This window comes from Podarcis filfolensis (assembly GCF_964270895.1).
Source record: "Podarcis filfolensis genome assembly, chromosome: 10".
Classification (NCBI taxonomy): domain Eukaryota; kingdom Metazoa; phylum Chordata; class Lepidosauria; order Squamata; family Lacertidae; genus Podarcis; species Podarcis filfolensis.
The window spans coordinates 50,566,012-50,581,085 of record NC_139612.1 but is presented as its reverse complement, the minus strand read 5'-3'; the positions used below and the strand labels follow the sequence as shown (position 1 = coordinate 50,581,085).

General features: G+C 43.7%; 1 protein-coding gene across 5 annotated transcripts in view; it reads left to right on the top strand.

Annotated features, from left to right (window-relative positions):
* RFX4 (regulatory factor X4) overlaps nucleotides 1-10,911 on the top strand; it is a 62,560-nt gene extending 51,649 nt beyond the window's left edge. For 3 of the 5 annotated variants that reach the window (XM_083574096.1, XM_083574100.1, XM_083574097.1), the window contains 5 exons: nucleotides 946-1,065; nucleotides 2,631-2,792; nucleotides 5,242-5,404; nucleotides 6,856-6,994; nucleotides 10,580-10,911. In XM_083574096.1, coding sequence (XP_083430222.1) covers nucleotides 946-1,065; nucleotides 2,631-2,792; nucleotides 5,242-5,404; nucleotides 6,856-6,994; nucleotides 10,580-10,852 — 857 coding nt within the window. In that variant the 3' untranslated portion in view covers nucleotides 10,853-10,911. The remainder of the gene's footprint in view (nucleotides 1-945; nucleotides 1,066-2,630; nucleotides 2,793-5,241; nucleotides 5,405-6,855; nucleotides 6,995-10,579) is intronic. The other 2 variants (XM_083574098.1, XM_083574099.1) reach the window with 1 other exon arrangement.
* Nucleotides 10,912-15,074: the final 4,163 nt, after the last annotated feature.

The following is a 15,074-nucleotide window of genomic DNA, read 5'->3' as shown; positions in this document are numbered from 1 at the left end:
TATGCAATCTAGCTGTTTTGTTTTCCAGAGCAAAAGGCTATGTTTTCCACCTTCATAAGGATCACCAATTACCAAAATTTGGTCTGCTCAAGTGGTTACCTGATTATTCGTGTACAGTGGTACCTCGCAAGACGAATGCCTCAGAAGACGAAAAACTCGCAAGACGAAAGAGTTTTTCGTTTTTTGAGTTGCTTCGCAAGACGAAAACGTCTTGCGAGTTTGTTTCCTTTTTTTTAAAAACCGCTTTAAGAGGTGCAGTTGCGACTGACTGTGCTTCGCAAGACGAAAAACATCGCAAGACGAAAAGACTCGCGGAATGAATTAATTTCGTCTTGCGAGGCACCACTGTACCATGTTGCTCATGGAACCCTAAGATGTAGACTACAATTGAATAGTGCCCTATACCCAATTTCTTTCTGCATTGCCACTCACAGCCTGTTGAGTCAGCAAGCTTCAAACCACTGCCCATTCACTTCTACTCGAAAGAAGAGACAGAGGACAAAAATGGCAATAAATGTCTAGTTCCCAGAGTTTCCATCTGTTTCCTCACCCTTTCTTTTTCTGGTAGTTGGTTGCAAAAAAAATGGCTTAGTGAGGCTAAAAGTAGATGTTTAACTGCTGTCAAAAGAACACAAGACGAGCCCTGCTGGATCAAGCCAGTGTCCTCTTCTCACAGAAGGAACATAACACTCTGCAAAACTGGAGAGGTAGCTCTCTAGTAGCAACTACTAGTTACCCTTGCAGTTCAGCTGAGTGGGGAAGGAAGCAGATGGGAGAAACCAAACCAAACCAAAACAAAATTCCACTTCCTCTAGTCTGATCCCAATTGTGTTTGGGCTTCCCTTTCATAAAGTGACCAGTAGAAGGACTACATAGGACCAATGAGTTTCTAAATGCCACAGGGATTCCATTAACGGTTTTATGCTCATGCTGTTTTGTCATCAGGATCTTTTCACCTTATTCACCTGATGTTTGATGACTACGTATTGTACCTGTTAGAATCACTCCATTGCCAGGAAAGAGCCAATGAGCTCATGAGGGCAATGAAAGGAGAAGGAGGAACAGGTAAGCTGCTTCATTTGCGCTTAAGAACATAAGAGGAACCTGCTGAATGCTGCTGCCATTGGCCCCTCTAGTTCTGTATCCTGTTCTCCCAGGGGCCAACCAGATTCCTGTGGGAAGCCTTCAAGCAGGGCACTCTGCACACCTGCAGTTACCCACAACTGTTATTCAGAGGCATACTGCCTCTGATGGAGAAGGTAAAGAAAAGTCATCAAGGCTAGTAGCCATTGGAAGCCTTGTCCTCCATCAATTTGTCCAGTCATTTTTTTAAGCCCCCCATGTTGGTGGTCATCCCTGCCTCCTGTGGGAGTGAGTTCCATAGTTTATACACTGCATGAAGAAGTACTTCCTTTTATCTGTCCTGGATCCTCCATCATTCATGGTTGTCTACAAGTTCTAGAGTTAGGAGAGAGGGAGAGAAACTTTTCCCTTTCCACTATCTCCATGCCAGGCATAATTTTTTTTAACTTCTATCATGTCACCGCTTACTTGCTTTTTCTTTAACCTAAAAAGTCCCAAATGCTCAACCTTTACTCACAGGGGAGTCGCTCCATCCCCTTTAACCTTTTAGGCTGCCCTATTCTGAACCTTCTCCAAATCTGCTATACCCTTTTTGAGGTGGGGCGACTTGCATCACTATTAAGCACAAAGATAAACTAAGTGGTCCACTGGGGAAGGGCCTTAAGTCATTGGCAGAACATAACATGTGTTTTGAATGTAGAAGGTCTCAGGTCCATCTCATGTTAGGGCTGGGAATGTCTCCAGCCTGAAACTCAGGGGGCGGAGGCTGTTACCAGTCAGTGTCCATAATCCTGAGTGGCACAAATGATCTGACTCAGTAGAAAGAAAGCTTTCTGTGTTCCTAAATGCATCTCCTCGCCACTATTCTGGTGGGATGAGGGAAGCCACAACTAGGAAACCTATTTTCATTTGTGATGCACATGCCCCAAAGTTATTCTTCATTCATACCACCTACTTATTTTAAAAAATTGCAGTATTGTAGTAGAAAAACTACAATAGTAGTCATTGGTGTCAGATCTTACAATATACAGTATTCAGTGCTTGGCAAGGTGGGCCATACCTTTGAACCCAACAATAGTGGATCCTGAGTAAATCCCTATTATTAGTAGTACAAGTAGTAGTAGTAGTAGTAGTAGTAGTAGTAGTAGTAGTACAATGTAGTACTAGTAGTAGTACAATTGAATTTTGAAGTCGATTGTCAAGGTACTCAGAGCTTTAGATTTTCCCTCTGTAAAGAGAAGCGCTGAGCCAGGCAGCTGTTCGGGAAGGCCCATAATCCTAAGTGTATGTGGACAGGCCATGCTTGGTCCGTGATCAGACACTCCACATGGGCTTTGAGGAAATTTTCTTTTATTATGACTTCACAGGTTCTTGGTCTGATCTCTGGGGTAAGCTAAGGGTCTTCTTTACAATCTGCTGGAAGAAGAATAGTAATCTAGACATTGTTATTGAAGTTTAACATCCTTTTAACAGAAAGGAAATAAAAAATGAAAGGCAGCGTGGTATTTCAGCGTCTGTTTCTTCCCCCCACCCCCACTTCTTTGCAGTGGAAGTACGAGAAGAGATAATACTGGCAGAACCAGTTCCTCCAAGTCCTTCCCCAGTGCCTTTCTCTCCAGCTAAATCTGCCACCTCAGTGGACGTCCCATCTGCACCCTCGCCTGTAAGCAACCAGTCTCCGGAGTATGTTGGCATAGCAACGACAACAGGTTGGTAAGGCTGAAGGTGTCTGACTGGTAGTTCACTTTTCAGGGGGGGAAAGTAACATTCAAAACCTGAAAAAGCATGGTTGTGTGTTTGCTGCTCATTTACAGCGAATGAAGAAGATGGATCTTTCTTATGACGTCCAATCAGGACAGGGCAATGCTCAAATTACAGGAGGGACAGGGGGAACTACATTATTTGGGGGGGGGTGCCCTTAGCTACTGTCTTTGAAGGCCATGTGATGGGGGCATGATTTTGACTCAAGTCTCCCCTGTCATCATTTGAGTACTGGAATCCCATCAGAGGGGGAGCGTGTCTTGGAGGCTAGCTGAAACGGAAGAATGGCAGGCAAGGAAAGCATTAAGCACCCCTTCTCCACACCACTTCTTTGCTCCAAATTATCCCCTCCACAACTTGCTTTTTATTTGAAAAGCAGCTGCAGGAGTTCTGTTGCTGCACCTTTGAAATCTTCTCTTTCTGACCTTCAGCCCTTTATCTGTGCAGTAGATCAATAATATAGAACAACTTTGCAGGGCTGTTGTACCTCTTATAGGGAAGGCCCACATCTCAGTGGTGGAGCACCTGCTTCGTGTTTCATAAAGTCCCATATGCAATCACTCCTGGCATCACCACTTAATGGGTTTTTAGGTAGCAGCACTGAGAAAGCTTTCTGCCCAGAGCAGGCTTCCTCAACCTGGGCCCTCCAGATGTTTTGAGACTACAATTCCCATCATCCCTGACCACTGGTCCTGCTAGCTAGGGATCATGGGAGTTGTAGGCCAAAAACATCTGGAGGGCCAAGGTTGAAGAAGCCTGGCCCAGAGATTTGCCAATGCCGACTAGTTGGACCATTGATCTGACTGAGTCTGAGAGAGCTTGTTCATGGAAAAGAAATGGGCTGCATAGACACCATACATTTCAAGCACATGGCTTCTTCAAAGAATCCTGTAATTAGCTCCCTCATAGAGCTGCAATTTTCAATATCTGTAACAAACTTAAAATCCCCAGGATTCTTTAGGGGAAGACATGTGATTTAATTGTTTGACATATACACAGCCTTGCTGAAAGAACATATATGAATCACTCTGAATGCATGCGAGTATTATATAATTGTCAGCATTATTAAGATTGCTTCCGGTAAATTTAAAACTGAATACCTTTGTATAACTCGGAAGCTAATCAGATTTTATTCCTAACAGATTGCTATTCCCTTCTTTCAGCTTCCATTAAGACACTGCTGCTTATTGGTAGCATTAACTATACATGTTAACTCTAAAGCCCGGCAAAGTACAATTTCTGTAGACAATCAGTGACACACACAAAAAGGCAATTAAATCCTCTAGTTTTACATGACAGCACACTCCCTAAAGGCAAGCCATCGCCAAATTGCTCCGTTGTAAAACATCTGGCAAGACCCAGCAACCTTTTCCCCTAAATCTTTTTGTTGAACTTCTGCATTCTGAAAAGGGATAATTAGGCTTTAATTCTTTTTTAAATTACAAAGCCTCGATTAATGATTGCTCAGACAACATCAATTCTGGAACAAAAGCAATGGCTATATGGTGTTCTCTCGCCCTGCTTTTTAAAGTCCTGGGATTACTCATTTGCCAGGTTCATTGTCCTTTGATGGGCCTGAACCCCTTTATAGAAATCATAAAACTTCATCAATGGATAACTAATAATTTTGCTGCCTACTTATCAGTGTGTCTTCTTGTAGTAGGCAGAATTGGGCTCAATATACATTACAGGTTGTGATCCTAGAAGCACACCTGGAAGTAAGTTTTACTAAAATCATTTCTAGATAAAGGTCATTTCTTGTAAAGGTGCTTAAGATTTGTATGTCAGTTATGAAGTGAAATCACTCCTCAAAAGGCATTGGGGGAGATGTTCAATTCAGTCCATATTTTAAATGCAAATCTACCTATTTTGCACTTTCTGAAACAATGCATGAATCAAAACCTTCCACCTTTTGAAATTTGCACCTTTCTGAATTTTGAAGTGCAGTTATCCAGCCAGGTAATGTGTACAAAAATGCATATACCAGCACAAACTGTGCATATTAGTAAAAATTATATACACAAGTACATTTCATTAGGGAAAATTGCTTTGCACGAATGTCTACACTATGGGAAATGGCAAACAAAACAAAAAAGTGTGATTAAGATAAATTCACACTAAAATGCTGATGAATTTTCAAAATTAGAAAAATGTGCAACTGGGAGAAGCAGGAATTTGTATATTCAGCCATCCCTACTCATGAGGGGCAACAATTGGCTCCACCTCCTAAGGCACTGTTTCGTGCCTGGTTGCATATCCCAAGATACTGGCTTGCACCAAGATCCCAGTTAGTTGACCCCCCACACCTGGCATCTGCCACATCTGTAGTGCTTGCATATTTTAGTGGAGGTTCACAAAATAACATGAATGCTAACTGGATTTTTCTATTTTACGCAGGGGCCATGCAGTCTTATACATGGTCTCTCACATACACTGTAACAACAGCTGCTGGGTCACCTGCTGAAAACTCTCAACAACTGCCTTGTATGAGAAACCCTCATGTGCCTCCTTCATCCGTTACACACAGAATACCTGTTTATCCACACAGAGAAGAACACGGGTAGGTCGCTTAGCATCATGTTCATCCACTGCATTTTTCAGCATAGCCAGTGAATAAAGTAATTGAACAGCCATGCTTGAACTCCCAGGTTTGTTTCCTGGTGCAGCAGATACAACTATGTATGGGGGGGCAGAGAAAACTATCTTTTGAAAACAGTAATATCTCTATTATCAGACATACCAAATGTTCACCCTAAATTAGACTGTATGTCTAAAGGGACAGATTTGTTGCATGTCTGTGTGTATTGTAGAGGGCCTCATCAATATTATTATCATCATCAATAATCACTTTCTGATAAGTTATTGCTCATGTCAAAGTTCCATCTATTCCAGTATCTTGCTTTCTACAGTAGCCAAATACCTACATGAAGTCTATAAGCAGGGGGTGAAGGCAATAGCCCCCTCCTGCTGTTGATACCCTGCAAATAGTATGCAAGCACAGAAGAACTTGCTGGTGAATTGTGCCCCTTTTCCATTAGTGGATGGGGTAGTGATTTGGAAGTTTCCACCTAAGGTACGACTGGGACCTCCAGTTGTGGTTGGACTACAATCACCATCATCCCTGACCATTGGCTGTGCTGGTGGGGGGCAGCTGATGAGAGTTTGAATCCAACAACATATTGAGGGCCAAAGGTTCCTCAGCCTTAACCTAAGGAATAAAAATGTCCTAAGGGCATTTTCTTCCAGGTTTCAGCCATGTTGTAAGAAGTACCATGAGTATTTGCAGGGCCAGGCCCTGAGCGCAGTGAGGAGTTGCAGAACAAGGCCCTTGCTGTTTTTGTCTTGGGGGAGTCGAGTATGGCCTGGCAGGTGTGGCCAGATCAGGAGATGTGCAGCATCTGGAAGATTATTTTCCCCTGGTTCTTTGCCACAGCAATGTGGTTTATACCCTGCTGTTGCCAGTTCCTGCTTTCACTCCTGATCTGCTCCAGTTCCTGATCCTGCTTCAGCACTCCTGTCCTTGCTCCAGTTCCTGATCCTTTTCCAGTTCCTTTTCCTGCGTTCCAGCCTCATCGAGTTTCCATCCTCCATTGAACTGCTGCTATTGTTACCATCCGTACCTTGGTCCCAGCATGTCATATCTGGACTGCTGTCACCTACAAGCCGTGACACATGTGGTGCTAAAGCTGGCTAAGCCCTAGTCCTAGTGGAGTAAAAGTGATAGTAATGGATATGCTTTGAACATGGAGAAGAAAAATATAAAAGATGGTTAAGAGAAAAGGAAGGGAGGAAATACCTTAAACACAAAACAACTATAAGGCTACACTATGTTCTGGTATAAAAATGCAGCGCAGTTATCTTGCAGCCAACCCTAACCATGTCTATTCATGGCAGTAAGAATGACTAAATTCAATAAGACTAACTTCCAGGTCAGTGTGGTTAGGATTACAGCCTTTGTAGCACATGAGGCTTTTTAAAATATAATGCTAAGGATCTTCTGTTTCTTTTTAGGTACACAGGGAGCTATAACTACGGCAGCTATGGAAACCAGCACCCCCACCCAATGCAGAGCCAGTATCCATCCCTTCCCCACGACACCACTATTTCTGCACCCCTCCATTACTCTGCTTATCACAGAAGCTCTTCGCAGGTCAGTTTCTTGGTCCGAGTGCTGATCCTTTCATTATTGCTTGGGATTTCACAAACAACTCAAATAGACCGAGATTCAATATGATGGCTTTTATTTGTTACAGGGGAGACAGTAAAGAATTCCACTTTAGCGTTTCTACATTTCCAAATCAGTTGCTCTCTTTTTGTTGAGATAAAACATCACCTTCAGTTCAATAGGGCATGCGCAAGAGATCCTTCCCTCAGATTGTGTACCCTTCATCCTCTGCTCCCATCTGTAGGTAGGCATGGAGGAGAATTTTGTCCATTTTGCCTGCATTTTTAGGAACGTAAGTAAACCCCTGCTAGATCCCCTGCCAAAGGTCCATCTACCGGTAGTCTGTTCTCAAGGTGCCACTTGGAAGCATTCGGGCAAGACCTGAGCACAACAGTGCTCTTTCCACTTGCGATTCCCAGCAGTTGGTATTCAGAAGCATCACTGCCCCCATCAGTGGAGGGAGAATTTTTAAGTGAGCCAATCTAATTCACACCACCTGGACTCATAAGCAAGCAAGCAAAGGAGGTTGGGCCATGACAACATCAGGGCCTGCTCCACACAGATTATGTCTTCCCCACCAAAGGGTCAGCTTTGTTTTATTTTCGTACATTAACGTTGTAAAATGCCTTGGGAGAAAGGCAGTATATAAATGCACCAAATACGTCTTGTTAAGGCTGCTGTTAAATGCACCCAGGAGGAGATCCAGGTAGCAGTCCTGACATGCAGGACAAAAAGATCCGGTGAAGCTGAAAAGGCTGTACTATATGTAACCCACGTACACATCAATCCATAAGGATAGAAAAGAGGAAGGAGGCTAAACATTGAGATCCTAGGCAATGAGAGAGACCATCTTACCTATGGATCCTTAAAAACCCACTGCTCAGGATGCCGAGAAACTATTGTGAAGGAGTTTTTGTTGGGGATCTAGATTTAATTTTGCAGGTGTTTAATTTTTGCACTTAGTGATATTATGTTTTTTTTAATCTTTATTGCTAGGCCTAATTATGAATTATGTGGGGTTGTGTAATCTCATTGCATATTGATATGTTTCATGTATTATTTATGGCTGCTTAAATTTTGTATTATTTTTGTAAGTTTTGTGATGTTGTAAACTGCCTTAAACATGGCTTAACTATCAAAAGATAGCAAACATCATCATGATCCAACATCACCCTGAGGTCATCAGCAGAGTTTTCATTGATTTTGATGGATGTGGGTTAGAGTCTATACTATTTTAAAAGCACTTTGAACGCTTTTCAGTGGTTCCAACAAGGGACAGAGAAGCAGTAGAGACAGAAATATGTTTATATGCATCCATCCATTTAAGATTTATCCTAAGTCTGCCTGATTTTGCAGAGCAATTTTAAATGTAGTTAATAGACCTTTATTCTGAAGGTGGCTGGATGCACGTTATAACACCACAACAAGACCAAGATGTTGAGAGTACATGTTGATGTACATTACAAGGGCAATAGCACGCTTTCCAAAGTATGAGTAAAATCAGCATAAAGTTAGAGCCTCATTCAGAAGGAAAATATTTTGCTGTTTGAACAGAGACACCTTTCACCTCTTTGCATAATCAGCCGGCAAGCTGAAGGACAAGAATAAAGGGATTATTATTCAGCCTGAAACTGAAGGAACTCAGGCTTCATTGGGTGGAGGAGACACTTAAAATAGTATTTTCTGAAATAATAAGGGAAAGAAACAGAGCTAATTTTAATTTGGGGCGTAGGGGGAGAAAGAGCCTTAACAATAATCGGCTTAAAGTCACCCCAACTTAAAGGGGTTAGTGTTTCTTGTCAGGTCTCAACAGCGTGGTGGTGGCAAGAGAGTTGACCCAGAAAATGGTAATTTCCTGTGAAGGGCTCTCCAACAAATGTCGCCTTTATATCTGGCAAAGATCACTAGGCCCCAGTGTTTTGAGATCAGCATGCTTAAGCACTCTTCATTAAACCGGATGCAAAGTGTGAAAGGTGATTCAGGCAGCATGGGCCGGCATCCGCGCAGATGGCGAAGCTTTGGACACTCCAACAAGGCTGAATAGATGCTTCATTGGTTGAGCTAATAGTCAGGCAGGGGCCAAGGCGGACTTTAAAAATATTGTCTCTCAATGGTCTCTTCACTGGAAGGAAAAAGAAGTCACTGACTCATTTGCAATTAGTTGACCCACCATTACAAATCTTTCCATGTTGGGGATTCAGCCGTCACAGATTTTATTGTAAAAATAGTCGATATTTGGCGTCCGTATTATTTTTGAGCAATTATTCTTTTTTATATTCATGACACATTCATAAACACAGCTGCATCTGGGGGTATTTGGCCACACAGAGAAGCAACACACTGTATTCCTGTCGTCCCCCCCCCCCTGTTTTTGCAGTCATTTATTAGCCCTTCCTTTCTGGTCAGGCATGCTCACATTGGAATGTTAATGAAAAGTGGAAAGGCAGATCAGCACGCCACACCAACAACGCATTAGGAAGTCTTTTCTTCTCTGTGCCAAATGGCACTGCCAACGAGACGAATGAAATGTGGCCCATGGCTAGCCTAGGGCTTCATAGACTTAGGCTGCAGTCCTAACCATATCTGCTCAGGAGTAAGTCCTATGGAACTCAGTGAGACTACTCCCGGGTAAGTGAGTTTAGGATTGCACTGAACTTGATGGGTCTTATGGGTAAATGGGGTTAGAATTGCATCTTAGACTGGAGTCACATCTGAAACTGTGGTGCCAGCTGTCCTGCCTGCCAGAGGGCTGAGCACACTCCCATCTGATGAGCTCAGGAGTAGATTTGTGGTTCTTGCCTATGAGCATCTCTATAGATGTCTTGCCTTCGATGCTTTACAACCAGACCCAGACTCTTCCCTATTCAGTGGTTCCCCCTCGTGCAATTCCAGTTGTGTGATCACAGAGAGCGTGGGCATGCTCCTTGCCTTTATTCTTGTAGCCTTTCACATGTTCAAACTGAATTCCTTCAGAGGGGAGCCTGACCTGCTCATTCTGGCTTCCTGTGCAATTTGAAACCCTGTACCATCGGGGGGTTCTAAATCGCATGGGGAGCCCACACAGGTTAAGTAGAGATTTATTGTATATTAATCTATTATTATTCTAGTATATTAGTCTAAAATGCCTTAGGCTAGCTTTGTTGTACCTGATTTTTGTTAAACAGATACCCAGTGCACTGGGCTGTTGGTTGACAAGAATCAGCTCCACTACAGCTAAACACCAGGAAGAACTTTCTGACCGTAAGAGCTGTTTGACAGCGGAATGGTCTCCCTCGGGAGGTGGTGAACTCTCCTCCCTTGGAGGTTTTGAAGCAGAGGCTGGATGGCCATCTGTCGTGGATGCTTTAGCTGAGATTTCTGCATTTCAGGGAGGTTGGACTAGATGACCCTCGTGGTCCCTTCCAACTCTACAATTCTATTCTGCTACTATGAACTACATGAAAATGGACACTCTGCTGGCAAAATCTGTGATATCCCTCTTTGAGGCTTGTCATTAAAAGGGCTTGCATTTTCTTTTCCCCCGAAACGTGTGCACGCCGCCTAACATTTTTACAATGTCATTTCATCTAGTACCCCTTCAACAGCCCGTCGTCCCGGATGGAGCCGTGCTTGATGGGCAGTACCCCAAGACTGCATCCGACCCCAGTGACTGCTCGCTGGCCAGAAGTGCCCTCCGCAAATGCTTGCTACACAAGCCCACCCATGCACTCCACGAGATACGGAAATTCCAGTGACATCTACACGCCGTTGACCACACGGAGGAATTCCGAATATGAGCACATGCAACACTTTCCTGGCTTTGCCTATATCAATGGGGAAGCCACCACAGGATGGGCAAAATGAAAATGACTTGGTAAATAGTATCAGCCTTACATATTTAATAAAGACAGACACACACAAACTTTTCAATGCCTGGCTTGTAGGTTAACAGAACTCCTACATGGGCCTTTTTAATGGCTATGAAGATTGAAAAGATCCTGGACACGAAAGTATAAGTAAAGTAGAAAGGTAAAGGACCCCCTGGATTGTTAAGTCCAGTCAAATTCAACTATGAGGTGCGGCGCTCATCTCCGCTTTCAGGCCGAGGAAGCCAGCGTTTGTCCACAGAGAGCTTTCCAGGTCATGTGGCCAGCATGACTAAACCGCTTCTGGTGCACGGAAACGCTGTTTACCTTCCCACCGCAGTGGTACCTATTTATCTACTCATGCTAGTATGCTTTCTGTTATGTACTAAGCTTGGATCCTAGAACAATAGGCAGGTAGGGGTTCCTGGTTCTGGCTCTTGTTCCGGGACTGCTGGCTGTTCCGGGGCTGTTGGGTCGGGCGCTGCTGGTCCACTCGGTCGTGGCTCTGGTTCCTGTGGCTGCTTGGCCTCGGGGGTCACCTCTGGACTTCCTAGTTCTGCCTCCCTTACCTGCTCCTACTGCTCTATAGGCCTCACCCCTCTGCTGTCCCCTTGGGATTCCTCTGTCCAGCCCTCTTCGCGGTTTCCCCCCAGGAATCGTCGCCGTAGTTTATCACAGTGGTGGCGCCAGGCTTGCCCCCCACCGTCATCGCCAGTGAAATATACTCTGAGTCCTACAGTGATTTCATGCTCTTTATTGCAGCTTGTAAAACAGTGATTGAATTTCCCCCAAAACCTCAGGCTTTTATGTACAGTACATTATTTACACAATGAGACCCAACTGATTGGCTTACAGGAGAAGACCTGATCAGGCTCCAGGAGGAAGTTAATCAGCCTATTAGGCTGGTAGGATCGTAGAATGCAACAACTGATTGGCCTGCAGGAAAAGACCAATCAGGCTCCAGGAGGGAAGCAGAATCAGCCAATCAGACAGGACTCATTGTGTAAAAAATGTACATAAAAGCCTGAGGTTTTGGGGGAAATTCAGTCACTGTTTTACAAGCTGCAATAAAGAGCATGAAATCACTGCAGGACTCTGAATATATTTCATTTTCGAACTGCTAAGTTGGCAGGAGCTGGGACAAAGCAATGGGTGCTCACACTGTCGTGCAGATTCGAACTGCCGATCTTCCAATCAGCAAGCCCAAGAGGCTCAGTGGTTTAGATCACAGCACGACCCGCATCCCTCTATGGAGTACAAATGGGGTAGTATGGTGGGTTACTCCAACCAAGCAAGATTTTACTGCTGCTATAAAGCATGGTTATTTTGGTGTTTTCTACAGGTGTCATGCCGTTGGCCTAAATTAGTTACAGCCTCACTAACCATTGAAAGTTGCCGTATCTGAACTGAGTTCCTGCTCCGTAAACATAGCTGTTGCAATCTGCCTGCTTCACAAGGGCCAAAGCTCCTCAGAGAACATCAGAGGTGTAAACGGACTTGAAAACGATCCAATCTAACTCTCAGAAATAAAGATACAAACTCCTCCGCTCATTAACCCACATCTGCCCCAAATTACAATAAATCTTCCTCCCATTTTCCTGCTTGTGAGCCCCAATTTATAGTCGCAGCTGTATGGAGTCTGCATTTCTATAATCGCACCACAGGAGTGCAGAAATGGATATTGAGTGGAGAAATAGGTATCCTGGGAAAAATTCATTGATTGTAAAAATAAGTTTCTAGCCCTCGAGAAATGGGCAGGCCTGGGAGTGTTGGAGAAATTACAGTGAGATCTCAGAGGTAGGAGAAGTGGATTTCCCAAGGCCAGAAATGAACACTTCAATGCCTTGTACATCACACTAGGAGTGTCAGCTGGGTAGTTGCAACGTGGCCTCAGCTATTAATTCACTAAGGTGCACGGTAGGCTTGACTGCAGCAAGCCCATGCCTTAGTACTGAGTCATTGCCAATTTACCCTAAAGAGAGGTAGTTGAGGAATTAAATGCAGCATAGGTGTGTGGGAGAGGGGTGTTTATATTCTGCTCCTACCCATCGTTCCCCACCTACCCTGCAAAACACTTCCCTGTTGTTTTCCTTCCAGGGAGTGCTAAGGCTGGAAATAAGCCCCATTAGGAGAAAAACATCTGTGGAGAAGTACAGGATGTTGCACAGATGAGGGAAAGGTGCAGCATGTCCCTCCTGCCTATGCTGTGCTTTAAGCCCCCTTCCTCGGCTTTGTGGGTGTTTGGCTGTGCCTGGTACTAGGCCACCCACTCGCTCTCCACCAGCCTGTCTCAGACAGCGGTGATATTAGCCTGCCTTTCCAAGCCTTGTAAGGACTACGGATAATATATGGGAAGTGTCTGAGCGCTTGATGTACAATATATACTTGCTAAATATTAGTAGCCTCAGAACAAATTATGCAAATTGAGAAACTATATGCGAATACAATTAATTTGCATAAGGGACTCAGATTGAACAGTGTTTTGTTTTCTTTGCACGGGTTTTGGTATTGTTATTGTTATTATTATTAGTGCAGCATACACACAGCCCTAATTATTGTGCCCCTCCAAGCAGAGTGCAAATACAGAACGCAAGATGTGTCCTACACGGGGTCCTGGTATGTTCAAAGAACGAAGCAAACCAAATAGAGCCAAGCTGTGACGTGAAGGGAAATGCAAGCCATGCCCTGCACCGCTAGCCAATGTGACCTGGTTCATTCAAACACTTCAAAGCAGCTTTCTGAGCAGCAAGGAGATATCCCACTTAAGCACTCTTTGGCAGTCTTTTGATTCAGTCGCGTCCTAAGTGCACCATGTTTTAGTCCACCATTCTAATCTTATTCATAAATTTTACATGGTCTTTAAGGAAATGTGCTGGGGTGAGAAATCTAGTCCATATTTTTAACTAATGGCAGACGGATCCAAATTATTGCCTCCATTCTTTAACTTACCCGTATAGCTCCTTAAAGATGCTTTGTTGGGCTTCTTCTGTTGCCCTCGGTTTCCTCTTTGAGGCTTCTTAAAACGGCATGTGGCAGTGCTCCAGTTTACATGTAACTTTGCATCCATGACAAATCTTTCTATTGATCAAATAAATGTTAGTTTGCAAAAAGGACGACATAGAGTACTGGGTGAATTGCTGACTTGTCAGCTGTGTTTCCGTGCTGCGTTATCACCATAAAGGTAATGGGCCCATAATGACAAGGAATGCCTTGCTACCTTGCGTGTGTCAAGAGCTCATTGGTACCAACATACCTTCCCCCCAGTTGGCAGTTCCACAATTCCGGTGGGCAAGTAGCATTGGCCAAGCGGCTCACTCCAAGGTGAGGTCCTTCCACACATTCACATCCTTGGGAATATCCCAGAGATTGAGCTTCTCTAAGCCCCCCCCCCCAATCTCTATTCCTGCCTTCCCTAGGAGTTGTCTGTGAGGTCTTGGGGAGCGCAAGATGCTGGAACTTTGGAAGGGTCTCATGGACTGAACATCTTGGTCTAAATGCACCCAGCAGGGTAGCAGCTGAGAAGAGGGAAAGCCTATACAAGCTCCTTTGAGGCACACTTCTCTGTGTGGGGGGACAAGTGTTTTTGCAGCCAGCCTAATGACACACAGGAAACCTCATGATCAGTATTGTCAAACTGCACAAATGTGTGAGAGTTGCAATGCAACACATACACACCTAAGCAAATCCTCTACTTACCTACAGCTTAGAATGAACTTCATTCCCAGATCTCTTGCCAGGACAATTCCATACACTTGTACAGAACTCAAAGTTGTGCCTTTGAACCTATGCTGTGTTATGTATGTGTGTGCGGGAAATTATTGTATTTGGGGGGGGGTTTCCCGTTGGTATTTTTTGTCAGATTCATAGTTCTTTGTCAATTTTTTTTTGTTTGTTTTAGAAAATTATTAACATAGGGGTTTTTTGCTTCTGTATTATATATATAAAAAAGAAAAAGCAGCAAGCAATTATGGTGGACTTATTACCCTATGGGTAAGATATAATTACATGGAAATATGACATCAGGCATTTTAATAATTGTTTTGTAAATAAAATATTTGATAGCATTCAACAGTGGTGATAACCGTGTTTATGGTTAAAATGGAAATGTGTTATTTGTTACCCAAGGTATATGAAGGATTTTCACACTTAAATAATAAAAACAATCCCCCAAAAATGAAATCAAGGTTCTTAGCTTGATTAATAGGAGAAAGTTTGAGTTG